This window comes from Ricinus communis, chromosome 2, assembly GCF_019578655.1.
Source record: "Ricinus communis isolate WT05 ecotype wild-type chromosome 2, ASM1957865v1, whole genome shotgun sequence".
In the NCBI taxonomy this organism is placed as follows: Eukaryota; Viridiplantae; Streptophyta; class Magnoliopsida; order Malpighiales; family Euphorbiaceae; genus Ricinus; species Ricinus communis.
Genome location: NC_063257.1, coordinates 10380949 through 10407695, shown reverse-complemented (window position 1 = coordinate 10407695; position 26747 = coordinate 10380949). Strand labels below are relative to the sequence as shown.

The window sequence follows — 26747 nt, the reverse complement described above, 5'->3', positions numbered from 1 at the left end:
ACTAATAAGAAGTCAGGAGAAACTCTGAATGCTGCTTGCTTCAACATTTTACCAAACTTTGAACAATCTGTTATGTGTCCTATTATATGTAGGAGAATATAATAAGGTGAACGAACCGTATTTTGCTCTTCTAAATCCATTAATTCCATAAGAATTAGAGCTGTCCAAACTCAAATCCCATCTCATTGGACTCACTCTCATCCTTAATTAACACTCAACCTTCAAATCTCAACTCTTCAAGCCACGTTCATGTTGTTTGTGTATGAATGGGCAAAGGGTGCCAATAAAAGGAAGGGAAAATGATATTTATGAAGGCCACAAGTATATAAAAATTCTAACAAAAATAAAGATATAAAATAAAATTAAAATATGATGTGTTCCTCCTAATTATAAGTTGCGTTAGGATTTAAACCAAACTAAATTTAGAAAACAGTTATAAGATTTTGTGCATTTTAACTTTAAGTATGTATTTTTTTCAGGCTAAATGTTTATGCTATGAACTTGAATCGATTAGTCGATTTAATATTTTAATTTTTGATTTAATTTAACATATATTTGAAAATTTTTTAATATTTAAATACTCGTAACTTTCTAATGTTTCACTTGTACTGTATCTTAAAAAAAATCTAAAATCATGCTTGATGGCACTTACGTAATTTTAGTTTTAAATATGTGCTTAATAATCATAATAAATTAATATACATGCTTTTATTCATTTGTAAAAAATAATATTTCATTATAATTAAATAGTTCTATTCTATAAGTGCCACCTCGGATAAATTAAGCTACGTTAGCAGAAATTTACAGTGTTATAATAAAACACTATCTCTAACTAATCGACATAATCAAGAATATTGATTTATCACAAAAAGAAGAAGAAGAATGCATACTTAAAGTTAAATATGCTAACTTACAAGCATATTTTTTGATTTTTTTCAAAATTTAATCATATAAAATGTTAAAAATCATAGGAATAAGTATAAAAAAATATCATATAGTATTACTGTTTTAAAAGTTATAGAGATAAATATAAAAAGAAAGTACCATATTATATCTCATCATTAAAAAATTTCGATTGCAAGGACTTAATTATTTTTATTTTAATTAACGTATTATTATCATATTGTTTGTGTCATTTTATATGAGTTTAGAGTTTAACAACTCATAATTTTTTATTTAACAGTCAAATTACAATTTAAAAATTATTAAAATTATTAATTTGATGAGATTGATTCGATGATCAAACAATAATTTTTAAATTTTTAAGCTCTAAATTTATATTATTAATTTATAAAATAATAGAATTAATATAAAAAATTAAATCACACATAGTACTTTGTCAACAAAAAGAAATACAATCCTTTAAATTCAAAAAAGCTAAACTGCATGACAAATTTTTTGTTTTAATATACTTATTCCTAATAGTAATATTACACCTTTTAAAAACAAGACTACGTGATCACTTGGCCTGAGCCAAAGAAAATGACAATCTCCAATAATCTCTCAACCAGCAGCAGTATTCCTACTCCATTAATTCAACAAGACACAGTCGATGGGTCCGTCGACTACGAAGGCCGTCCTGTTCATCGATCAATCTCCGGCGGTTGGCGATCAGCATCTTTCATTACAGGTACATACACGAAGTTCTCCATTAATCTTCTTGGAATATATATATATATATCCAGGAAACAAGAGTTACAGAAATGAGCTAAAATAATAATCGTTGTTGCTGTAGCTGTGGAGGTGGCGGAGAGGTTTGCATATTATGGGATATCCTCCAATCTTATAACATACCTGACAGGTTCACTTGGACAGTCCACGGCAGCCGCAGCTGAGAGTGTGAACACATGGTCAGGCGTCGCCGCCCTTTTGCCCCTCCTCGGAGGTGTCGTTGCTGATTTTTTTCTTGGCCGATATCTTACTATCATTTTGGCCTCACTTGTCTACATCTTGGTTAGTATCATGATACTCTTGGTTTGATTATCAAAATTGTTAATTGATCTGATTTTGCTAATAAAGAAATGGAGGACGATCTCAACAGAAAATCCAGGTGATGTGATGTGATTTGATATTTTTTGGCCTCACTTGTCTACTAATGCAAGCTTTTGACATTGTTCATCAAATTATTTCAAGAGATAAGACATTCGTGGATCACAGGCTATATTTTAATATTAAAACAAGGAAAACTTATTTCATTAATGTGTTTTCTTTTTGGTTTATTTTAGTTAATTTTTAATGATCCATTGCATTTTGATAAGATTTTATATTTTTTCTTGTTATTTTTAAATCTTTTTATTAAGAGCGTATATATAAATATTTTTATTATGAATGAGTAAAATAAAATCATGCCAACAAGATACTGAATCCATCTAATTTAGTTTATTACATTTTTATGAATTTTAAATTTTTTAAAAAATCTCTGGATTTTTTAATTTTAGTTCATTGATCCTTAAAAATTTATATATTATTTTGTTGATAAATATATTCAGCTTCTAATAAAAGACCCTAAAAAGAGTTTAAAAAAAAAATAAAAGACCCTAAAAATTTTAACAAAAATAAAATTATAGAGATTTATTAATGTAATGTTTAAGTAAATTCAATTGAAAAATATAGGGACCAAAGATGAAATCTTGCCTTAAAACAAAATGTTATGCAAGGGATAACTTAAACTTGACCTACCAATACTCTATTTTTCCACATCTTATTCGTCTATTTATACCAATCACATTTTCTAAAACTTTGAAATTGGAATTGTCAAATTTTGTTTTTTTACTAGTATTTAGTTCAGGTTATCTCATGGGAGTCACTATTGTTCTGGGTCAGTTTAGCATTATTATGTACATCTTTTTTATAAAATTTAGATGAAAAGAGTATTCATGGTAGAATTCCAGTGGTTATGTAAAGATGATTTGTTTCAACAAAATTAGGAAACTAAACAAGAAAATATTAATTTAGGATTTGAAGCAAATAGATAGCAGGGAAATGTTCATGTTAGCATTTTATTGTCAACTGCCAATGTTAATAAGCTTCCTGTTCACGTAGTCTGAAAGTGCTTCACAGGGTTTAGGGATGTTGACTCTATCAGCTGCACTGACTTCTCTTGATGCTCATGACTGCAAAACAACAAAAACTGGAACATCATGTTCTCCTCCTTGGTACCACGTAATCTTGTTCTTCTTCTCTCTATATTTAGTTGCTATTGGACAAGGTGGACATAAGCCTTGTGTACAAGCTTTTGGAGCTGACCAATTTGATGGAAAACACCCAAACGAGAGCATAGCAAAGAGCTCATTTTTCAATTGGTGGTTCTTTAGCTTATCTGCAGGCATTATTGTAACACTTATGGTGGTAGTATACATCCAAGAAAATCTTAACTGGGTTCTTGGATTTGGAATACCCTGCATTGTGATGCTTGTTGGACTGCTTGTTCTCTTGCTTGGTAGCAGAACTTATAGGTATAATATAAAAAGAAATGAGAAGAACCCTTTTATTCGGTTCGGTCAATTAATTGTTAGAGCTGTCAGGAATTGGCGAAATACTTCTTTCCGAATAGCTGCAGAGGAGGAAGCTTATCTGGTTGATCAAAGTTCTGAAAGATTCAAGTAAGAGACTGTTTTTAGAATATTCTTTTGTGATTCAGAAAGAACTTACTGATCGAAATCACTGTCCATTTACATTTCTGATTACAAATTTCTCTAACGGAGTGATTTTTCTATCATGGAAGGTTTCTGAACAAATCATTGCAAGCATCAGATGGTTCAGTGGGAGATCAAGAGGCATGCTTTGTCAGTGATGTTGAAGGAAAAAAGGCATTGCTGAGGCTCATTCCTATATGGACTACAAGCTTGGTGTATACAATTGTGTATGCACAAACCACAACTTTCTTCACAAAGCAAGGAGTTACAATGGACAGAAAAATTTTCCAAGGTTTCCAGATTCCAGCTGCTTCAATTCAATCCTTTATCGGTTTGGCAATTGTTATTTTCATTCCTATTTATGACAGAATTTTGGTCCCTCTGGTTAGGTTGTTAACTAGGAGTCCATCTGGAATTACAATGCTTCAGAGAATCGGAGCTGGGATGTCTATATCTGCTCTTTCTATGGTAACTGCAGCTCTAGTTGAGCAAAAAAGACTTGAAATTGCTAAAGAACATGGGATGATTGACCTGCCAGACGCAGTGATTCCAATGAGTATTTGGTGGTTGGTTCCTCAGTATGTACTATGTGGTGTTGCTGATGTGTTTACCCTTATTGGCCTTCAAGAATTCTTTTATGATCAGTTTCCAGATGGTCTGAGAAGTGTGGGCCTCTCAGTCTACCTCAGTGTGATAGGTGTAGGAAGCTTTCTGAGCAGCTTTCTTGTGTCTGTCATTGACAGAGCAACAGCTAGAGGTGTCCAAGAGAGTTGGTTTTCCAGTAATCTTAATAGGGCACATCTTGATTATTTCTACTGGTTACTTGCTGGACTTAGTGCAGTAGGATTCTTTGCCTTCTTGATTTTTGCTAGATCATACATTTATCAGAAGGCTAACAGAAGTCAGATGTCTTATTGAAGAATCACTCCTGATATTATATAGCATATTCTAGGTAAATGATTTCAGTTTGTTTGTAATTTGAACTTGTTTGGGGAACTGTAAGTTCACAGAAATGAGTGATCAAATTCATAGTCTCCTAAATCTGATACCTCTTATAAAACTAGAAATAGAATTACGGTAGATAGTAGAGAAAAGAAAAGAAAAAAGCAAATTATCCAAACAGACACTACCTGATTAGTAATTGTAATTGGAAAAATAAGTCATTTAAAGCAAGATGTGCTTGCGCCTCCACTCCGGTATGCATTTCTTCGCTCTTGGGTCAACATTTCCTTCTGATAAGAGCCCTTGATCTTTTGCAAATCACTTATTACTGCCTGTATGTTCATTCTTTCTTCAGGTTGTTCCCTGGATCATGCTACTCCAATTCTCAGTGCAGAGATGGTGCAGTCTTTGAAGTTCACTCCTTCATCTTCTGATTGAATGGTTGGATTCACAATGTCCATAAGGCAAAGATCTCTCGACAAGAGTATGAAGGCTGAGCCCATCTTTAAATGGTTCATCAGCTGGTTTATTTCTAGTAAACATCTCTAGTAACAGAATCCCATAGCTATATACATCTCCCTCTGTAGAAGCACTGCCACCCATGCCATATTCTGCAAATTGATAAGAGTACTAATTATGAGTTATCTAGCATAAGATATTTTGAGAAATTATAAGATGGAAAGGCATATAGAACTTTTCTTTTTTTGTCTCCTTTCCTGCAAATGCAAATTTTCAACTATATCTGAAGGAGAAAAGTGTACCAGGAGCGACATAGCCGATAGTTCCCCTGATTGCTATAGAATTGCTTTGATACTATTGAATCTTACCAGAAGTTGAGGACACAATCTTGGCCAAGCCAAAATCTCCAATATGGGCAGTCATCTCCTCATCCAAAAGAACAGTACCTGGCTTTAGATCACCATGTATTATGGTTGACGAGCTACCGTTATGAAGATAGTCAATTGCATAAGCAATATCAATAGCAATGCTTAGTCTTTGTATTAGTTTCAGTTTTCCTGATTCTGTTTGTTGCGTACCCTGTTCTGCAGAATTCATCTGCAACTGTCTCTCCAAGCTCCCATTAGCCATGAATTCATATATCAAAGCTTTGACATTGCCTTCAAAGTCCATACTAGAGCAGACACTTGCGAAGTAGCATTTGACAATGAAATTGGAATAGGTCCTGCGAAATTATTAATGCAAGTAAAAGGTAGGTCAACTTGGGAAGAGTGAGACCTATATCAGAAGGGATGCTGCCATGCAGTTGGTTAAAATACACGAAAAAATAAACAATGCTAGAGATGTTGAAGAGCCCACGAGGAATCTGGCCATCCGGATTGTTATCTCCAAATAACAGATATTTAAGTTCTAAAGTCTACAGATTTCCACTGAATCTTTCCTTGCAAGGCATTTACTGTCAGTGAAATTACTGAAAGAGAAGATAGATTTCCAATGGAAGTAGGAATGTTTCTCTGAGGTTATTGTTGGCCAGGCCCAGAGCTCCAAGCTTTAGTAAAGTGCCAAGCTCGGCTGGTATGTTCCCCACTAGCTTGTTGTTAATGAGATTTGGATAAATAATATTGGAACAACGAGATAAGTTAGTTGGTATCTTACCTTGAAATGAATTGTTGCTAAGTTCTATATACTTTAGGCGGCAAAAATTACCAATCTGTTGTGGGATATGGCCATGTAAGCTATTATTTTGAAAATTGATGCGCCTGAGAAATGACAGATTTCCCATATGAGGAGAAAGTGATCCAACCAAGCCTTGTAAGTTCAACTTTAGTGCAACGACCCTGTCAGGATGTCTGCGACCACATGAAACCCCAACCCAATAGCAGAAGTGCAGGGAATCATTCCAAGAACTCAGAACTTGAAAAGGGTCTTGTTGTATGGCGTCTTGAAGGATATCGGAACATGTAGACCAGTCTCATTTTGCGAGCAAGTGGTTGAGTTGATTGAACACAAGAACCAGAATAAGAAAGGAATGTAAAGAGACCACCTCTTAATCGCCATAGCTTCTTTGCAATCACGAGCCATGATTTTTTCACACTAGACAGTTCAAAAACCAGTGTAATAACTGGAAAGATAGAAGACTAAATCAAATGGAAATTTGATGCCAGGAATCAGTGGTTTACTTCGAATATTAAGAGTCTTGTAGAATCAATGGACTAGACATGAAGCTTAGTGAAGGAATCAGTTCAGTGGAAAATACAGTTGAAAGTATTTTGGGTCTTCTTTCAGTAATTATAGATAGCAGACCAAGTCCTGGTACTGGTATGACTGCTTTAACCTTGGATTTGCAATGTGGTCAAGTCTATCAAGTATTCATAGTAGCTACACTCGTGATTTGCAGTTCCACTCCTGCTAAAGATTCTCCTCCATTTACACTTAGAATAATGACTACAACATTGTGACAACCCAAAAATAATTATTATAATAAGAATGTGATAGAGGAAGTAAACTCTCAAATCAACCACAAAAAACAAAAAAAAAAAAAAAAAAAAAAAGAATTCAGAAAGCACATTTTACAGTACCTATCAGTGTTGCTCAATTGGACCACTCAATGGGCATTGCATCCTCTTATGAGAGCCATTTGTTGCATCTGCAAAAGCATCAGCAAAACAATGGCTGCCTCATACAAAGCATACTGCTTGAATAGTATGTTAATGAGTTAAAAACATTTAACATTTAAGTCCATTTTGTATTCTTAGCCTTTTACTACTGCAATAACAAATAAACATCAATTTTATTTTTTTTTAATTTTCTTCTATCTCTCATTTTGTTTGTAACCCTCTAAAGAAAAAAAAAAGTGTTTCATTTGAAACTCTTTCTTTATTTGTTACCAAATAAATTAAAAAAATTATATTAATGATCCATTTTTTATATCCCTACTGTTTGCTCTTGGAAGTGAGGACTTGAGACCAAGTCTTTTTCTCTATTTATAATAAAAAAATATCTATTTTTATTGTATTTAACTTCTCATGAATCTATTAAATTCATCAAATTAGTGGCTTAGTATATCCAAAAATATAAAATAATCACATAATATAATTAACAAGATAGATTTTTCATTGAATGCTCTAAGAAAATCATCAGAAAAAGGTGACTTTTATTTTTCACACAACATAGCAAAGTGAAATACTTCTAGATTAATTCCAACCTCATGCTGACAAATCAATGAGCTTTTAAGTATAGAAAAACAAAAATAAAAAATGTCTACTTTTTTAGCAATTTAGATACATGGGTTTAATATTTTAAATTTATTTAGTAAAAATAAAAAGACTTTTAAATGAGCACATAAATTAATTATTTTATTCTTTTAAAGAGTTATAGATATAAAATGAGAGATAGAAGAAAATAAAAAATAATATATGTGTGATGGTTTCAATGCAATCATAATAAGGCTTAAGGTACAAAATTTGAACCTTCATCTATAGAATTAGGCTAATTAAATCTAAGAAGTGGATCGCACAATTACATGTCCAAAATAAAAAATTAATATTCGTTTTGAAGTGTTTTTAATAGAAAAAGTTTCAAATTGGAACACAAGAAATTTAATGCATTTTTATAGTTGAAATCTATTAATAAAATTTATTTCATTTAATAAAAAGATACGAAAGAAAAAATAAAATAAAATGATAAAATTAGAAAAGATATTTTAGTATTATGAAATATATTGACTTATTAATATAGAATTCATTTAAAAATTCTATCTGTTTTATTAGAATTTAGATGAGTTATAACCAATTCCACATAAATTTGATTATTGTATAATTCTAAATTAACTTTTGTTTCATTCAAACTACATAAACTTTATATTTACAAATGAATTCTATAAATTTTATGGATTTCAACCAAATACAATATACACACTCAGTGTAGGATTTCAGGTATAATTTAAAATATAAATTAAGCCAATTCTAAATTGGTAAATTCTTTTACATTATGTTTGATTAAAAATCATAAAATTTTTGAAAATTATTTGCAAATTTAAAGTTTCTATACTTTTTTAATTGAAATAAAAATTAGTTTAGAATTATACATAATCAAATTTGTAGGAAATTAATTATAGTTAAACTAAATTTTAATAAAATAAATAGTATTTTTAAATAAATTCTACATTAATAAGTCAATATATTTCATAATACTAAAATATTTCTTTTAACTTTATCATTTCCATTTTACTTTCTTTTTGTATTTTTTTAAATGAAATAATTTTTTTAATAAATTTTAACTAAATATAATATTAAAAAAATAAATTAAAAATTTCTTTTATAAAAATGTATATATTAAATAAAAAAATAAAAAAATATTTATTTTTTCTTCACCAACGATAATTCCAAAACAACCATAGTAGCTATTAAAACACCTAGTCAAGCTCTAGAGTTGGCCATCTTTGTACCTGGAATCATCATTAGTTATGTTTCTTTTGCATGTTAATTATTAATTAAACACCTAATCGAACAGCAAATTATGTGATATTCTCCACTTTTTTCTTTCATGAAAAATAACTAATAACTTAATTTTTTATTTATTACATTACGCATATATAAATAAAATACATCTATCGTTCTCCTCTTTGTTCTGGTGTGAGCCCTCCTCGCCCACAATTTGGGCAACTCTTTAACCCAAAACCTTGACAGTCGTAGCATCTGAAATAAATTAAATTACATTATAAACAAAAATTGGTGTCAAAAATAAATTAAATTACATTATAAACAAAAATTGGTGTCAAAAATTACAGTGAAAAAACATTTTAGTGTAAGGTAAAATCTTACTTCCAACGCTCGAATATGTTCCCATTCTTTTTATTTTTTCCTGAGCCCTGAATTTTTTAAATGAAGAAAAAAAAGAAAGAAAGATGATAGAGGGAATTAAGGGGATCAAATATATATATATATATATTGGGTTAGATGATAGGTACCTTGCAGCCTGGACATTCTATTGCACCTTTACCTCCACAAGTTTTACACCCTTTAAGAATCTGCCAACCCATGTCAAAATAAATATTGTAAAAATGGCTATTCATAATGTTTTTTGGGAAATTCATATTTAAACAAAAATGTAAAGGAAAAAAAAAAAAAAAAGGAAACGCGCCAGGTAGGGGTCGAACCTACGACTTTCTGCTTAGGAAACAGACGCTCTATCCACTGAGCTACAGGCGCTTCAGTTGACAAATGCGTCTGTTATTTTTCTAAATAATCGGGCATAAACAATCAAAATATCACCCCCCTTTACACTCTAAATGCTACTTGAACTACTCAAAATTACAAAAAAAAAAAAAAGAAAAGAAAAGAAAAGGAAGTATATAATATACCTATATAAGTACCACTGTTTTCTTTTTCTCTTATAAGATCATTGATCGCAAACGCTCGCATTTGACAGGTATAACTTGATGGTATATATATATATAGTTCAATTTGAGGTATCTTCGTTATTAATGGGGGAATTTAAAATAAAATAAAGAGGGACAGCGTACCGAGTTAAAGGAAAATCCACCAGATTTTGCAGCAAATACCCTAACAGTTCTTGGCTTAGTTTCAGTGCAGTTTTTATGTGTGGGTGGGTTGAATTGAGGATGGAATGATGCTACAGCCGCCGGAGCTGCTGCCATAAGGTTATTGCTCCCACCACATAACTTGCCCATCTTTGCTCTGCCAATTCACCTTTAGTTTATGTCTTCAATCCTTCCCCTTCCCCTTGATGCTTTTGAATTTCTGAAGCCACCACAGGCAATGGAATTGCTTCTTCTTCTTCTTCTTCTTTTTAGAATAAAAAGATGAGGCTGAGACTTTAGAATAGTGGATATATTAAGATTTTGATGGGCCACCACTTTCTAATGTCATTTTTCCATCCACAAAAATAATTTATTGAAATTTTTGGCAAAAAGATAAAAGAAAAGGTATTGAAAAATGCATTCGTGTCAATGTGCTTCAGGTATCTATGTTTTTGAAACAAAAGATTTTCCAGAAAACTAATTTGATTTGATAATGTTAATTAAAAAAAGGGTAAATTTGTACATATTTAGTCCAAATCAAACTTTTGTATTCACTAGCATTTGTATTTGAATTGTTCTTTTTCTTTGAACCAAGTATTTGAAATGTTCTTCTTATAATAGAAAGGATAAACTTTAAAAGAACCGCATTTTGTTTTGACATTTTAGACTATAATAATATCAAAAGGTAATTTTTATAATATTTTAAATATTTATTAATTTTTTTATTATATAATTTTATTCGTATTTAATATAAACAATATTAAAATATAACTATTTCAAACGAAATTAAAATATAATTTTATAAAAGATATAACATGTATGTATTGTAAAAATATTCATATATTTTATTTAAAAATATTTTAAAATTTAACTAAAAATAAAAAACTATATTTATATTTAATTATAATTAGAAATATTTTCTAATAATTTATTATAAATATTAATATTTGATTGGGATTAAATTATTTAGAAATATTAATTTTATAAAAAGTTTATTTATATTAATATTTTTAATATTGAAAAAGAAGAACTTAGCTGACTCTTAAATGCTAAAGCGAAAATCTTATTTAAAAGAATTATGAATGTTTTTATTTTTCCAAAAGCAGAAAAAGAAAATTCTAAAATGTTGCAAATAAGAAGAATATAAAGTATTCATAGTTTTTCCTTAATACATGTGTGTTTGTGTTATTAACTAAATAAATAAAACCCCCAAAATTTTCCAAAACGCCCTTCTGAGTCCTTCAACCATTTCCATGCGCAGAAAGAACACATCCATGGCGAATTAGCAACTCAAGAACAATTGGAAACAAGTGTCACCTAAAATTCGATGGCAAAATCTGATAATTTGAGACCTCATTCCTCTGCCAAAGTCCACCCGGCGAATGATCCAGAAACCGATCCCAATTCCTACTCGCTCGAGAAGTTTAGGCTCTACGAGACCAGACAGGTAAGCTTAATCGGATTTTTTTTCTATGGTTAACTTTAAGACTCTGTTTGAAAAGTCCAAATATCAATAATTCATTCGAATTGTATTTCAATTCTTGTCTTGGAAAGTCTATACTTATTAGAATTCCAATTCTTTCAACTCTAGGCATTTTGGAGGAATTCAATTTAATCGAGCTCTTGCTTATGATTTATTCTAAACAAGGCATGATATCTTTTTGATTGGTGTGTTTAGAAAGCTGTTTAATTGTCTTGAATTGTGGCTTAGTTAAAGTATCTAGTTTTATTTTGTTATGCCTGTAGGTTGTTGATTAATTTAAAACAAGAGATTGTGAAGTACTGAATAGAGTGGCGTGTTAACAAAAATGTTTGGGAATATTGAAAAGAAATGAAACTGAATAATAGATTGTGAATTCAGTTACATAGTTTAGTTATGTTTAATTTAAGATAAAATAGGGATGGTAATGATGATGGTGGTATATGAATGCTGATGATGGTGTTGGTAGTGGTAGTGGTAGTGTTGGGACGAGAACGGTTATGGTAGTAGTGATGCTGGTAATGGAGGGTGATGTCAATGGTAGGGGTGATTGAAGCTGGACAGGATTGCTGCAGCCTTGGTGGTGGTGGTGGTGTTGATTGTTGATGATGGCTTCAGTAGTAGCGATAGTGGTGCCGTGGTGGCAAGGGGGATAATTGACGACCATACTAATAGCAGTAGTTTTTTCAGGAAGAGTAAACTATATAGTTCATAGTCTAAAACGTTATTTACTTTTTACATGATTTGTTTCTTCATGTTATGTGCTAAAAGGAAAATGATATCAAACATTTTAATCGTTGTCAGCCAACATAATATAGAGCTTTTAATTAAAATGCCTTTTTGCATTTGCGTTAGAATGATTTTAGCTAATTTGAGGTAATTTTTATTTTCTTGTCATAACAATTTAAGGTTTCATTGGTTGAACAGAGATTTTATCTGATTGGTAGTGATCGGAATAAGAGGTTCTTTCGGGTATTGAAGATTGATCGTTCAGAGCCATATGATCTCAATATTAGTGAAGATCCAGTGGTTTATTCGCCACAAGAAATCAAGAGCTTGCTTCAGCGCATTGCTGAAGGCAATCGTGCCACAGGTGGACTAAACTTTGTGGCAAAGGTTTATGGCATTGCTGGTTAGTATTATTCTTTTTGGCATTTATTATTATTAGATGGTTTCTTTATGATGGCATGCCTGTTCTTTGTGGTCTTTTTCAGGTTCCATCAAGTTTCTAGAGTCATATTATTTGATTCTAGTTACAAAGCGTCGTCAAATAGGATGTATATGTGGTCATGCAGTATATAGTATAGATGAAAGCCAACTAATAACAATCCCACATGCATCAATTCAAACTGATGTGGCACATTCTAAAACTGAGTTAAGGTACTACTTTCCTCTATTGGCCTAAATTTGCTTACTGTTTGTTTCTTTCTCTCAATCCTGCGTGCATTCATGTGCAAGGGAGAGAGGTTTCTTTGCGTGATGGAAAATTTAGTTAGATGATAAATAATTATGTCAAGGTGCAAAAAAGATTTTGGTAGGATTACCTAAGCCATTATTAATATCATAGTATAGATTATGCTCCTTAGCCCCCAGCTTCCTTCTTAGATTGTGCATGTTGTATGATGGAGTCCGCTATGATATGACCCCTTAATTGCAGCTACCTTTGTTCTAGTTTACCAAAAAATTCTACCTTTTCCATGGAAATAAACCTTATTTTAAAATCACTCTTTGAAAATGCTAGGAGGAAAAATAATGCTACAAGAGGTAGGGCATGAATTAAAGAGGACGAGCAAAGGACAAGCTGATGCTAAAACCAGTAGTGGCTTGTTATTGGTTGCATATTACTTGTTCGCATTGTTTTAAGGAAATTTTCTAGAGTATTGTAGGTGGCATTTTTAAAATCCATTAGATAACAATGGAGGATTATTAATAAGTATGAGCATATGAAATTTATTTTGGGCCTAACCATTAGTACAACTTAGTCAAGTTAATGGGCTTGCCTTTTACCTTATAAACTCTTTTAAATATTTATATTACCTAATATGGAACAATGTTACGCATCCTTCAACACTCCCCCTTAATTACTATTTACACTTGACAATAATATATGGACTCGGCTTGCATGAAGGTCAATATAAGCCCTTAGTCCTTGACTAACACAATATTTAATTAGGCCCGAAGGTTAAGCCCATTTGCAGTCTCTGAGACCATGATAAAATCCATGTGCCAGGATAACAAGGGAGGAGCATGAACGGGCTTAAACAAATCAAATTAATTTGAGCCTAACCATTAGCACAACTTAAGTCAAGTTAACGGATTTTCCCTTTACATCATAAACTCTCATATATTTTTATATCTACTCAATGTGGGACAATGTCACACATCTTTGAACAACCACTATCATAAGTTTATCTAAGTTTTTGGTTCTTAAGGTTATTCTTTGTGTAGAGATGCTTTATGACATCAATTAAAAGACCCATCTCTAGCTTACAATTTCAATATTTTCCCTCGTCTTTTTCCACTTGAATCATCGATAAAAACTCATTATGACTCTTTTTCCTTTTTCGTATAGGATGGAAATATTTGTAGCATGTAATTGCTTCCTCATATGCATCAAAATTCAAAATTAAGTCTAACATTGGGAAATGTTTTCTTTTTTTTCCTTTTGTGGTCTTAATAGCATCTTGATTTTCTTTTTTTTTTTTTTTTTAATTTTTTCATCGAACTCGAAAGTATTGGAGTTGGGATGAAGGGAAAAAGAACATACTTTTAAAACCATCTACCATTATTGTCAAGGACATTGTTTGCATCTTCATTCATAATGTATATGATACTCTTTGCTTCTGTGTCTACCAAAGAAGTCAATTCCAATCTACACCTATTAATAGCATCTTGTTGACTGTTGATACTCTTTCTGTTTAAGTCCTTGGAACTACCCAATAAAAAAAATCCTAGATGCAAGAATATCACTTATGTTGGTTGGCTTCACTAAAGGAATATCAAGAACTTGTATGCTGGCCGTCCAAGCTCTTGCATGACAGTCCTATTTGGGTTTTGACCTAATTCCTTGCTCATATTCTTGCTGATCAAGGATCATTCACACCCACATCATCATGTTCTAGCATTGACCTTAGAGCTTCTGTCACTAGTGTGGGAAATTGCTTAGCTAGCTTGATAAGAACATCTTTATCCTGATTCGTTTTTCAATCGAGATCCATTTAGTATCTCTATTCCAAGGAGATTTTCTTTAGGATATTGATGTAGAACCTATGTTCTCACACCAAAAACAATTTTTTTCTCAATCCAAAACTAAATATGCATTAGAGGCTACAACCTTTATATAGGGAATTAAAACATAAAATTTCTTAAACCTATACTATTTAGGAATCTAACATAATACTAAATCAAATAATGTATAATGTATAATTTGTTTAGTATATTTAGTATAATTAGTAATGTATAATGTGTAATTGTATTCAGTATATTTAGTATAATGTTCAATTCCTCACCACAAAATAGCCTGGTGGCCAGGAGCCTTGTAGCTCCAAGCTGGGTCTCGAGTTTGAGACCCACCTTCCCCCCTCCCCAAAATTTATAATTGTTAGAAAAATGGAAAATTTAAATGAAGACTAAAATGAAACCTACACTAATTAGAGCCCAAACATGATACTAAATAAAATAGAAAAACTAAACAAAGACTAAAGGATGAAATATTCCAAACTATAATAAAAATTCCTAAATAATGTTAAACTTGAAACTTCCTAAATAAGGACTAAAAGAAATTCTGAATTTCAAAATTAAAAATTAAATCCCTAAATCTAGCTTTCCTTGACTGCATCAGACATATTGCCCATTGCAACTTAACCTTGAGGGATATTGAAGCTTTTTGATGTCAAATTGCTTGACTGATCCATTAATGGGTTGCATAAGTTTGGGGTGGTGTGAATTTCCAATGTTGAATATATTTGTTTTTCCTTTTGTCTTTTTCTCTTTTCTTCATTGAAGAACTCTATGCCTGAGTTTGTTTTCATGATGTTCTTGTGTGATGCATGTCTTTCCCAGCATGAGTTAGACTCATATTCTTTTATTTTCTTTTCAATTGTCTTAACTGCAGGTACAAAAAGCTATTATCCAGTGTGGATTTGACAAAAGACTTTTTCTTTAGTTATACGTATCCTATAATGCAAAGCTTGCAAAAGAATTTGTCATCAACAGATAAAGATAGGATGCCGTATGATAACATGTTTGTGTGGAATGAGTTTCTGACAAAATCTATTCGTTCAAGATGTGGCAATACCATTTGGACAATAGCATTAGTCCATGGGCATTTTAAGCAGGTATTCATATGGTTTATCCATCATTCTATTATTTAATGAGTCTGTAAATAATCATGTAACAAAGTATTCGACACATGATATGTTATGATGAAAATGCATTCCTAAATCTAGTTGAGCATCATACACTTCTTTTTATTGAGTCAAATAGAATGTTGCATTTGTCTGAAGTCATGCTATATGCTTATGAGCTGATATTCAAGTTTTGAAAATACTATGGCATGTATAATAAGGATTTTTATGCATTTATAGATGCTTGGAATGTGTTAAATAAATTGAAATGCGATTTATTAGATTTTACTAGTTCTGAAAGGAATATTAGCATGGTAAAGTTTTATCTTGTATTGATAACGAGTGATTTGGTGATTGGTTATAAAATTTGTATAATTCTAGGGATTTTGTATTATGAGATGGGAATTCTTTTTGGTTCCAAGCACTGTGTAATCCATCAAAATTAACTCATTATACATGATTGCATGATATTATTTTTACTCATTTCAGTTGAGAAAATTGTGTATTTACCATGCTGCTCACTGATTCTATTATGGTTAACCATGCAGAATAGGTTATCAATCTATGGGAGGGACTTTAGTGTTTCTCTGGTTTCTAGACGCTCTCGACATTTTGCAGGGACCCGGTACGTCTGGTTTCAATTTTAGGGTTTTTGGTTTTTCTCCAATACAAGGATACAGTTCTGCTGCATCTCCTTTTTTTTTTTTTTTTAATTACTGACTGAAATGGGTTCATGTTATTAGTTATGAAACTGATGCTTCTAGAGTTTCAGATAATTAGATTTTTCCATCTCCTGAAAAACTCTTTTTCTTACAGCATTTCCACATGCATCAACAGTGGTGCTACTTTAGTTTGACGTTATCTTTGGGGTATTATACTAGAATTATAAAGTGGTTTTGAGAGGAGTATCTAATCTGCTTGGAAGGGGTCAGGCTAGTTTGCGGCCTTATACTTTTTCGCCTGTATCAAAGTGGATGATGAACTTCCGAAATTTTTAATTCCGCTGTCTTTAGTTTGAGTAGAATTCCTTGGTAACTAAACATGTAAGGTTTAGGATGAGAGAGAAAGAGGGGCTGGAGGGAGGTGTTAAATGGTTCATAAGTTTGCCAATGGGCTATAGTAATTACTTTTAGTACGAGTCTTCAAATTTAACTAGATGTTGGTTATGATGGGTTTAGGCAATTAGACATGATGCTAGAGATTACAGAGTGAAGGAAATAAAGTGCATTTTGAACATTATACATCAATATGCTCTAGAATTTGCCTAATTTGGTGATGCAAATAAGATTTTGGATTTAGGTTTCTGGTGGCAAGCAGGAAAGTTGTGGTTATTGTAAGATGAGGAAGCATCTTAATTATTTGAGGTTGAGGATGGGGAGTGTGAAGCTGTTGTGATTCTTGTGGTGATACGGGGAGGGCTTGAAATATTCAATGTTAACGGAATGGGGGTTGTATGGAGATAGTAGTTGAGTTTTGTTAGTACAAATCCATGCAGTCCACTTGCACGCAGATTTAAATAAAATTGCAGAAAGAGAAACAACAAACGTTACGTGGCTCGGCAATGTACCTATTTCCATGGAGAGTCACTTGCAATATTCATTAAGTAGAAGAGTTACAAGTTTCTATATTAGTTCAGTGATTGCTGATAAAACTAACCTTCATTTTAATTTTTGATTGCTGCTGCTATCTGGAAAGGAAATTTAAGAATTTATAGAACAGGAAAATGTTTGATCTTCACATTTGCAACTATGGAAATAGTTGGCATTTATTTTGAGGTAGGAACTACTATAATGATATTTGTTAATGGGCACAGTTACTTGAAGAGGGGAGTCAACGATTGGGGAAAGGTTGCAAATGAGGTGGAAACAGAGCAAATTGTTCTTGATGAAGAAGCTGGATCATGCAAGGGGAGAATGAGTTCTGTTGTGCAGATGCGTGGATCAATTCCCCTTTTCTGGTCACAGGAAGCTTCGAGATTCAGTCCTAAACCTGATATAATCTGTAAGGACATTGATTTGATATATTTTGTCCATAAGTCATTCAATATTATACTGATATGTGCTACATTATGTCTAGCTCCATAAAAATTATGTACTCTAACTCGTATTTCTTGTTCTACATCAGTGCAAAGGTACGATCCTACCTACCAGGCAACCAAATTGCATTTTGAGGACCTGGCAAAGAGATATGGCAACCCAATAATTGTGCTGAACTTAATTAAGGTTCTTTCAAATTTCATTCTTGATAGCGATCTGTCTATATCAAGCTTAATTAGTTATTGAGTTAGCCATGCATTCTCTTTTACAGTGTTATTGAGGAATTCTGGTGTTTGACTTTATTGAACAAGGCCTTTCATGTATTGCGATTTCAATTGTTTGTTACAGCATCCAAGCTAGCATGGAAATTTGTTGCTAATTGCTAATTGCCAATTGTTTTTTGATAGTCTTGCTATTTATTCCTTGCAGAACTTTTGAGCAATGCAAATGCATTTACTATGATTATTAAGTGGCTTTGGTTGGAATTTCCCTTGAATTTCCATTAGACATTGTACATTAATGAGTAATGAGTGCTGAGCCTCTTGTTGATTTTTGTATTTCATTTCAAATGGCAAACCAAAAGAAAATGATGAGTGATTGTCTTACACATTTGGTTAGCTTAGTGAAGTGACCATGATAAACATATTGTTATTTTTGGCTTTGGTTAAATTGGAGTAAAATGGTGATAAGATTTTTTTGTAATTCTTTATCACATGCCCTTTCCATTATTTTTCTAAGAGGAAATTATTTGTTTTGTGGAACATATTTTCCTGGTTGATATTACCCATAAATAAATAATATATGGGGATAGGCACTGTGCATTGATTTTGTGATCATGACAGCCATGATAACTTCCCATTTTTTCTTATAATTTTCTCTTTTATTGTGGTAGATTAAAACCAAGTGTACCAGTATGAAGTCTTCATATGTCCAAATGTTCTCATCTCTTTATTGAAGGAATACTCTTTCTTTTTCCAATCTGCTCAAACATCCAAAAGCCAGAAAAAATTCTATTGATTTAAATCTTACAACTAAACCATGGAAAATAATCGTTTTCCAGGGGCTTTATTTGAAAATTGTTTTCTACTAGTCAGTTTCCCTCAAGTAAATGGGGTTTATGACATGTTTGTAGCCCTATTTCTCTAAATGTATGTTTACATGCATATGTGGCAGTGTCAAGAACCATTCCTTGATATACTTTTGTTTTTGGATGGTAACTATGAATCATATTCAGCTTTTACACAGGCATAGATTTATTTACGCATTTGATTTTCTCCATTATCATCCAACCCCTATTTACTGCATCTAATCCACATTTATCAACCTATTTACTTGGGCTATGCCTATGTTCAGATGTTTTTAGTTATCCTGGGGTTCATTTATATTCTAACACGCAGACTGTTGAAAAAAGACCTAGAGAAATGATGCTAAGGCGTGAGTTTGCAAATGCCGTTGGGTATCTGAACACAATTCTTTCAGAAGAAAACCATCTAAAATTTATCCACTGGGACTTTCACAAGTTTGCAAAGAGGTAAAGGATGCATTTCTTCTAATGAATTGAATAAAGTCTTCATTTTGTTCTTGTTTCTTACTTAATTGTTTGAGCTCACTGTTTTCTTTCTCCTTGCTGTTGCAAAAGCAAGTCTGCCAATGTCTTGGCTGTTTTAGGTGCTGTGGCAAGTGAGGCACTTGACTTGACTGGCTTTTACTATAGTGGTAAACCTAGTGTTGTGAAGAGGAGAACCAAGACCAACCAAATTAGCAGAACAAGCACCGGAAGGTACTGCAGTTCTCATATTGAACTTTTCTTATGTGTGCACATTTACACATTTGCAGTGATATTATGATTGAATCTTTACATAACTTTGGTTCATGCTTTAATGCTTTTCCTCTTAAAGGTTAGAAAAGTGCTTTTCCAACTTCATTTTTTATTTTACTGGTTTTTTGAGTTCTGAAAATTACTTTTGCTAAAAGCAGGTGAATGAATGCTTTTCCTAAAAGCAGGTACGAGAAAAACAGTTTATAAATCAAAATATTTTCAAACCTGCTTTTTGAACAACAAACAGCAATCCCAAACACACCCTAAGTAGTATTTTATTATGGTGGTTTGCTCATCTATTGTTTTACTTGGTTCTTTAGGAAATTTATCAAACCTGGAACTAATGGAGTAGTAGTAGATTATCTTGCAAAAAGTGTAGGACTGGAACTTTTTTAATTTCTTATTTCTTTTTGCTAAAAACAGTTCTCCTGACTGTTAGTATTCCATACTTTACAATATGTCTATAACCTTATAATAGGTTCCACAAAAAATATATCTATTCCATCAACAATGTATGACTTAAGATGAAAAATCTGGGTTGATCTTAAAAGGTCCGAAGACTGTTGAAGTATGGTGTTTCTTTTCTTTTTTTTTAATTCTTTTAGAAAAAAGACAATCGTTGAATGTGACATAGGTATGGCCATATAAAACAACAAAGAAAAAGAAATGCTATAGATAAACTGGTACTATGATTATAAGATGCAATAACTTTTCATTAAGATGAAGAAAACAGGGACATGATGCATTAATGTAATATGTTGTTCAAGACTGTTGTGTCAATAACTAGGCTGTTAAATCTGTTGCCCATTGACTCAATTCCCTCTTTTCTTTATGCTAGGTAACAAAATAGTTAGTGTGCTTTGTAGTGGTCTTAACATTGCATTTCATATTTCATAGTTTGTCATGAGTTGCTACTTTGTTGCATTCAAATAATTAAAGATCAAAGCTATGAAACACATTCACATGAATGGGCATTTTCTAAAGGTGAGACATGGATACGGCAGGGCCGCAACAATTTCTTTCAAGTGTATATATATATATACATCAACTGTTATAATGCCAATTTATATAAGTAAGGTTCATTATTCATTCATAAAAAATAAACTATAAGTCTAAAACATCTTCAAGCTTTTCATCTCCACCCATCTAAAAACAATAGTGACTCAAATTTTGGTTCATCGAGTGATGGATTGGCAATCTTAAGAATCCCTGGCTAGGTTTTCTTAAAAAATTTATGTTTTCTGGCTTTGTACTTTGACCCAATAATTTTTAGGTTTTTTTAAAAAAGACCCCTTTTTTTTAAAATTGTCCCAAAGTTTTGCAAACTCTTAAATTTCCGTGTCCCTTGTGTGTCCCAGGTGTCCTAGGTGCGCCTTGGGCGTGTTTCAAGCATTTCCCCCACTTGTGAATAGGAAAAAAACAAGGACATGGTTTTAGGCATTCCCATACATTTTCCGGTGTGTTCCCAGAATGTTGGACATGCATATGTCAACCCCCGGGAAGTGTCAGTGCTTCATAGGATCGAACAGATGTATGTGTTTAATATCCAATTATATTCAGTTTTTCAATAGTGATATTTCCCTTCAAGTATTGCTAGATGTGAGTATTAGTTAGCTTGTTGTGTGGGCAGTTATTGTGTTAGTGGGTAGTTACTAGTTAGTTTCCTAGTTAAGTTGTATTTAGTTGATTCTGTCTAATCTAGAAGGCAAGGAGAACTCCAGATAAGGTTTGAGTTCCTAAAACTCAAGAGATCAAAGGGTTTTTCCTAACAAGCTCTTATAGAGATATCAAAATGAGCCCTTGTTGTCCTTTAATTTCTAGTTGAATAACCCCATAACTGGTTCTCAGACCTGGGGAAACAATTCTTACCAACTGAATTACACTAATTTGGTTTGATTTTGTTTCCCTTTGTATGAAATTTGGTTATTTTGGTTTTGACAATTTTTGAACTGAAGGCTCATCCCTAATTGGCATGCCAACCTCTTGCATATATTTTGTAAAGAAAGTTTCCAACCATAAGCACCGGGTTTACCTTTTTTACTATATGCTGTATGGTGAGTTCCAGACTTGTTGGAAAAGGGAGCGAAAATTTCTGAATAGATGTGTGAATAGTTAGCACATAGTAGTATTTTTCCAGTCTGTATAACTTTTTTGATTCTCAATCATATCCAATATGAGAATCCAGTTTTTGTTGTGTTCAAGTGTAATTTGAACTCTTCTTTATTTTGTTTTTGAGGTTGAAGTGAACATTGCAATGGATGAGCAATTTTACTTTTTAAGTGGAAAGGTGAAGTGGTCATTCCAGTGAGATAAGTAATTGTACTTCTAAGTTGACTGGTAACAATGATAAGCACAGATTTAGTTAAGGGTAATTGAAGGTTAAGAATTCCACAACAGCACAATTTTATAAGATTTGTTGGCAACTTTACTATTTTGATGTCTTTTCTCTTTGTAATGAACATGCACTGGGTGCACTGAATTGAAATAATGTCTGTTACAAGTGGAAGTGTGTCGCATGATTGTATCTCATATTTGTGTTAGAAAGCCTGCTATTAATTAATGAACATGATAACAATTAATTGACTGCAATTTAGTATGGGGAAGTTTTGTGAAGACTTGTGCCTCTTCTTCTACTTAGATGTTGCAGTTTTTCTTGTGTACTTGTAGAAAGCTTGAAGGTTGGCCATTCCTTTCAAAGGATGCATTTTACCTTCTTTTCCCACCCTTCAAGTTCAAAATAAATGTTTGAGGCAGAAACTGCTTCTAGAACAAAACTATATAATGTTATTTTCTAAAGGCTGATTCACTATTGATTTCATCTCCCATCTTTTTTTGCATTTTTTATAGGGATGCTTCCCTTAGAGATCTGAGAGCCAGCTCTGGTGATCTTGCTAGGATTGGAAGTGGGAGTGAAAATCTAAATTCTATAATTACTCGAGAAAGAGAGAATGATTGTAATCAACAGATTAAACTAGATAAGGTTGGTGGTGAAGCACCACTTTTTCAAAGTGGAGTTCTACGCACCAACTGCATTGACTGCTTAGATCGTACAAATGTTGCTCAGTATGCTTATGGCTTAGCAGCTCTAGGGCGCCAACTCCATGCAATGGGTCTGACAGACATTCCAAAAGTGGATCCTGACAGTACCATTGCCGCAGCTCTTATGGATATGTATCAGAGTATGGGGGATGCTCTTGCCCAACAATATGGTGGCTCTGCTGCACATAACACTGTATGCTTCTCCTCATGGAACTTTATATTTTACTTAATCATTGGTTTTGTACATAGCTTTGGTTTTAACTTCATCATGGAAATGCTTAATATGGCGTTTCAGGTATTCCCAGAAAGGCAGGGAAAGTGGAAAGCTACAACTCAATCTAGAGAATTTATTAAGTCAATCAAGCGCTACTACAGTAATGCCTATACAGATGGTGAAAAGCAAGATGCAATAAATTTGTAAGGGTTTTTCCTTCATCATGATTTACTTTTTACTTGGTTTAATGGGCTGCTCTTTAATCATCTTGAAATTTACACTGCCATTGTTTTAGCTTATTTAAGGCCTAACATACTTCCAATTCCCAAATATTAATGCCATATATATGCAATTCCTTTTCTTGGGAATCTTTGCAAATGTACATGTTCTCAAACTATCCCTTTTCTTTTCTCCTTTTTTTCTCGGTTTTACCAGATTTTTGGGTTACTTTCGACCGCAGGAAGGTAAACCTGCTCTTTGGGAGTTGGATACAGATTACTATCTCCATGTTGCTGGGACTAAAGAAGACCTTGATCCTGAGATGTGGTGAAATCTTAACTTCTGCTTTCTGTTGCTGGCTTGCGTCTAATTTTGTTATACATATGGTCAGAAGTTTCTATATCTTCTAATTTTTAATTTTGCTGTGTTTTTCTAGCACTCTGGAAACTCATGCTACACCTGATGGAGTTGGAATGAATCTCACTCCTATTCCAGCTTGCAGGGAAGACTTTTCACGCATGAAGTTGACATCTCTGGACAAATTGATTGAGAAGACATGTGGGACGATAAAGAATGTTAGACTTTGTTGTGAGCCTGATCAAAGACCAGGTGGTGGTGTGGGAAATTCTGGTGTGGCACCTGATGCAGCGTAATATTCCCCCTACCTTAGCTTTTGTTTCCTCTCTCTATATCACTGCGTCCATCTCATGAATATGCATGTTGCTTCCCTGTGCAGACATGGTTACTATTTTCCTAAGTTCCTTAATCCTTTATCCTGGATATGTCTTATCGTTTGTTCATTTTTAATATTCTTCATTGTGTTAAAAAAAAAAAAAAATTAATTGCTGGCACTTTTATGTGGCTGCCGCAGCCTTTCATGATCAAACAGTGGCTGTTACTGATGGCTGTTACTAATGTGAAAATTTCACTACCGTTGCTTGTAGAAAGGTAATGGGCTGTTGAAAAACCATTAAACAGCAGCCATTTTATTATGGGTGTTATTTGAAACAATGGTGCTGATTTATGTGCTGCGAGTATCATCGGAATCATGCAACCTTCTTGCTGGGTGCTTATATGCGTGGGGGAGTGTGTTTGAAAATGTGTTATAGTTTATGGTCTAAAATGTAAAAATTGATTGTGTCCAGGTTGGTGGTTTCGTTTTTTTTTTTTTCTATATTACCTCTAGATATGGTAGTGAAAGGAAATAAAATAATATGGAATTGGGAAGGAAAAAGGGAATATTGGTATTGCTTGAAGGGTGACTACGAGTCAAATTGTACATTTAAGCAAAGGTACCTGATTATATTTCACTTTTTGGACTTCTCTTGATCAAGTAATGATATCAAAATTAATTATTGCACTTTCAGGTTTTCATCCTTGAAGACGTCTGCTTGTTTGAGATTGTGTTAGCCATGTTAATGGAGCGTTTGAACATAGAAAACTTTCTTGTTACTCATGTGCTTATTGGTCTTATACTGTTGGAAAAATTACTTGAAATAGTAGCAGGGCTTGCAAATTGAATTTTTTGTTCAGTTCAGTAGTTTTTTCTTTTTGTCATAACTTGGCAATCATATTCATAATTCTTTTAATTCAAAGGATGTTCTGGCTTGTACAAAAAGAGGTGCTTGTCGTCATCATGTTTGTAAGAAATGGTACTTGGTAACTTGTGCAATTGCTAACATAAACGTCTGACATATATGGTTTCTCCACAGTGAGATACAGCTGAAAAGCCCAAATTGGCTTTTTGGCCAGAGAAAGTATGAAGAAAGTGGTACTGGCCCCAAGGCTCCTCAACACGAAAATGAAAATGGAGGATCTCATAAAGATATTAGAGTTGATGCTTACTGTGACTTGGACTGGCTTTCTTCTGTTGGTGATATGAACGAAGAGGACGTCTTCCAAAGGTATTTTCTTGATTGTGTCTTGCCATTTCTCGCACAGATTAACTTGCTCCAGAGTCCTGACTTATCTCCTGTCATTGGCTGCCTTCAAGTTGGCTTCTCATGAACCAACAGTTCATTTCTGTTTTATGGTTTGGCTTGTTGATTTTGGATTAAGTCATACCAGCATCCTTATTTGCATATGTGCGTGATGCTTGCTAGTTCCAATTTGCAATTTATTTTCAAAGTTAGATGGTGAGCACCCTTGTCTCAGTAAGAATACACTCAACTCTGGAAGTGCATTTATTGAATTGATTGCACAATGATGGGGAAGACTCGAACCCATATATTTGTTTTCTCTCTATTTTATTTCTTTTAAAAAAAAGAATATCTCTTTTCCTTCTTTTCATTTTAGTTCTGAATGACCTTACCTAAGAAGCCAATTGCCAATGTTATTGTACTAGCTAATTGAATGTTAGTTTTGTTTTGATTTCAAGGTACCTTGCAATGACTTCAGTTGACGAAGCCAGCGGCTGGTATGGTGGTACATTACTCGGAGATCAAGATGAAAGCAGTGAGATTTATAAACATTATGCTGAACTATGTCAGGTAAATTGATTGAGGCCCCTTATCAAAAAAATAATTGATTTAGGCTGGTCGATGAATTTACAGTTATTAATGGGACAGGCTCTTTTGCACTGTGCAAAGTATTATTCTATAGCAATTGCATTCTTTGCATAGATTCTGATATTTTGGATTAGCTTTGGCATCTAGTATTTTTCAGATTTCTGTGGTTTCCTTATGTTTTAAGTTTTTTCTTTCTAATTTAATCATTTATCAGTAAAGAAAGGAAAGACACATAGGATAGTATGAAATCAATCTCTTTCCTTACTAATGTGTTTAGCATACTGAAAATAGTGGAATCAACAGGGCCCGGCTATGGAACCTTTCCAGCACGATCTGGACAGGGAGGAGCAGTACGCCGATATTCTGCGCATGAATGCAATTGGTGTTGTAGATGATGCTGCGATCGAAGCAGAGATGGCAGCAGCTCTCAAAGATTACGAACAAATCGGTGCTGATCTTGGGATTAACACCAACATCCTGCAAATCCTTTGCTGAAGACTCGAATCAATTGACTGGAGGGATTATTGTGGAGATAAAGAAGGTAGAAGGGTCTGAGATATGTTTGTGAATATTGTAATTAGAAGGCATAAAAAACCTTGCATCCAGCATCAAATTTTTTTAAAAGAAAATCTAACAGCCTTATGGGGACAGGAAATACCAGTTCCAGAAGCCTTCATTATATTTCTTGGTTGAAATTTAGTTCCAAGCCCTAAGGAAAAGACCTGTAAAGAATGTATGCACTTTTGTGAACTTTTTATTTAAAGTAAATAATTTGTAAATAACCTAACTCAGTGGTGGGATTATCACTATGATTTTCTCATTTTAATGCCATATCTATAGTAAGATTTGTTTCTTTAATTAGCTTATTAGGAAAAGGAACCTGATCTTTAACCTAATATGCCAAAGATGACTTTGGATTCAAAACATCTACTCCAAATTAACATACAATCTTATTACCTGAGTTATGCCTCAGCTGTCCTTAAAATAATACTCTGATATTTATGCTGAAT

The 26747-nt window shown here is 32.9% G+C and overlaps 4 protein-coding genes and 1 non-coding gene across 12 annotated transcripts; 2 read left to right on the top strand and 3 right to left on the bottom strand.

Moving 5' to 3' along the window:
* The first annotated feature begins 1318 nt into the window (after window positions 1–1318).
* Window positions 1319–5282, top strand: LOC8281638 (protein NRT1/ PTR FAMILY 5.10). Of its 4 annotated transcripts, none has more exons than XM_025157822.2 (5): window positions 1319–1630; window positions 1736–1953; window positions 3043–3455; window positions 3525–3602; window positions 3725–4676. In XM_025157822.2, the coding sequence occupies exons 1-5, from the start codon at window positions 1483–1485 to the stop codon at window positions 4551–4553; spliced, it is 1686 nt and encodes a 561-aa protein (XP_025013590.2). In that variant the 5' UTR covers window positions 1319–1482; the 3' UTR covers window positions 4554–4676. The 4 variants fall into 4 exon arrangements, with proteins under 4 accessions (XP_025013590.2, XP_048226605.1, XP_048226603.1 ...); XM_048370646.1 differs by adding an exon at window positions 4933–5282 and having other exon boundaries at window positions 1320–1630; window positions 3043–3602; window positions 3725–4587; XM_048370648.1 differs by having other exon boundaries at window positions 1802–1953; window positions 3043–3602.
* LOC112535291 (probable LRR receptor-like serine/threonine-protein kinase At3g47570) lies at window positions 5001–7108 on the bottom strand. Of its 2 annotated transcripts, none has more exons than XM_025157823.2 (2): window positions 5405–5708; window positions 5001–5188 (listed from the first exon to the last, which is right to left on the bottom strand). In XM_025157823.2, the coding sequence occupies exons 1-2, from the start codon at window positions 5706–5708 to the stop codon at window positions 5001–5003; spliced, it is 492 nt and encodes a 163-aa protein (XP_025013591.2). The 2 variants fall into 2 exon arrangements, 1 of the variants encoding a protein (XP_025013591.2); XR_007214679.1 differs by having other exon boundaries at window positions 5049–5188; window positions 5339–7108.
* Window positions 7109–9041: 1933 nt separating this feature from the next.
* LOC107261466 lies at window positions 9042–10371 on the bottom strand. The gene is made up of 4 exons (XM_015720927.3): window positions 10060–10371; window positions 9505–9564; window positions 9359–9405; window positions 9042–9232 (listed from the first exon to the last, which is right to left on the bottom strand). The coding sequence occupies exons 1-4, from the start codon at window positions 10225–10227 to the stop codon at window positions 9145–9147; spliced, it is 363 nt and encodes a 120-aa protein (XP_015576413.1). The 5' UTR covers window positions 10228–10371; the 3' UTR covers window positions 9042–9144.
* Window positions 9673–9745, bottom strand: TRNAR-CCU. The gene has a single exon. It is a non-coding gene; the product is annotated as a tRNA-Arg (tRNA).
* An 880-nt stretch (window positions 10372–11251) lies between the features above and the next one.
* Window positions 11252–26595, top strand: LOC8283259 (phosphatidylinositol-3-phosphatase SAC1). 4 transcript variants are annotated; one of them, XM_048370643.1, is made up of 16 exons: window positions 11253–11524; window positions 12485–12689; window positions 12772–12937; window positions 15672–15894; window positions 16452–16528; window positions 17717–17904; window positions 18028–18125; window positions 19337–19470; window positions 19579–19719; window positions 22606–22990; window positions 23093–23214; window positions 23447–23554; window positions 23667–23879; window positions 24943–25134; window positions 25608–25719; window positions 26029–26595. In XM_048370643.1, the coding sequence occupies exons 1-16, from the start codon at window positions 11405–11407 to the stop codon at window positions 26230–26232; spliced, it is 2688 nt and encodes an 895-aa protein (XP_048226600.1). In that variant the 5' UTR covers window positions 11253–11404; the 3' UTR covers window positions 26233–26595. The 4 variants fall into 4 exon arrangements, with proteins under 4 accessions (XP_048226602.1, XP_048226600.1, XP_048226601.1 ...); XM_048370644.1 differs by having other exon boundaries at window positions 11254–11524; window positions 26041–26595; XM_048370642.1 differs by having other exon boundaries at window positions 11254–11524; window positions 23447–23557.
* Window positions 26596–26747: the final 152 nt, after the last annotated feature.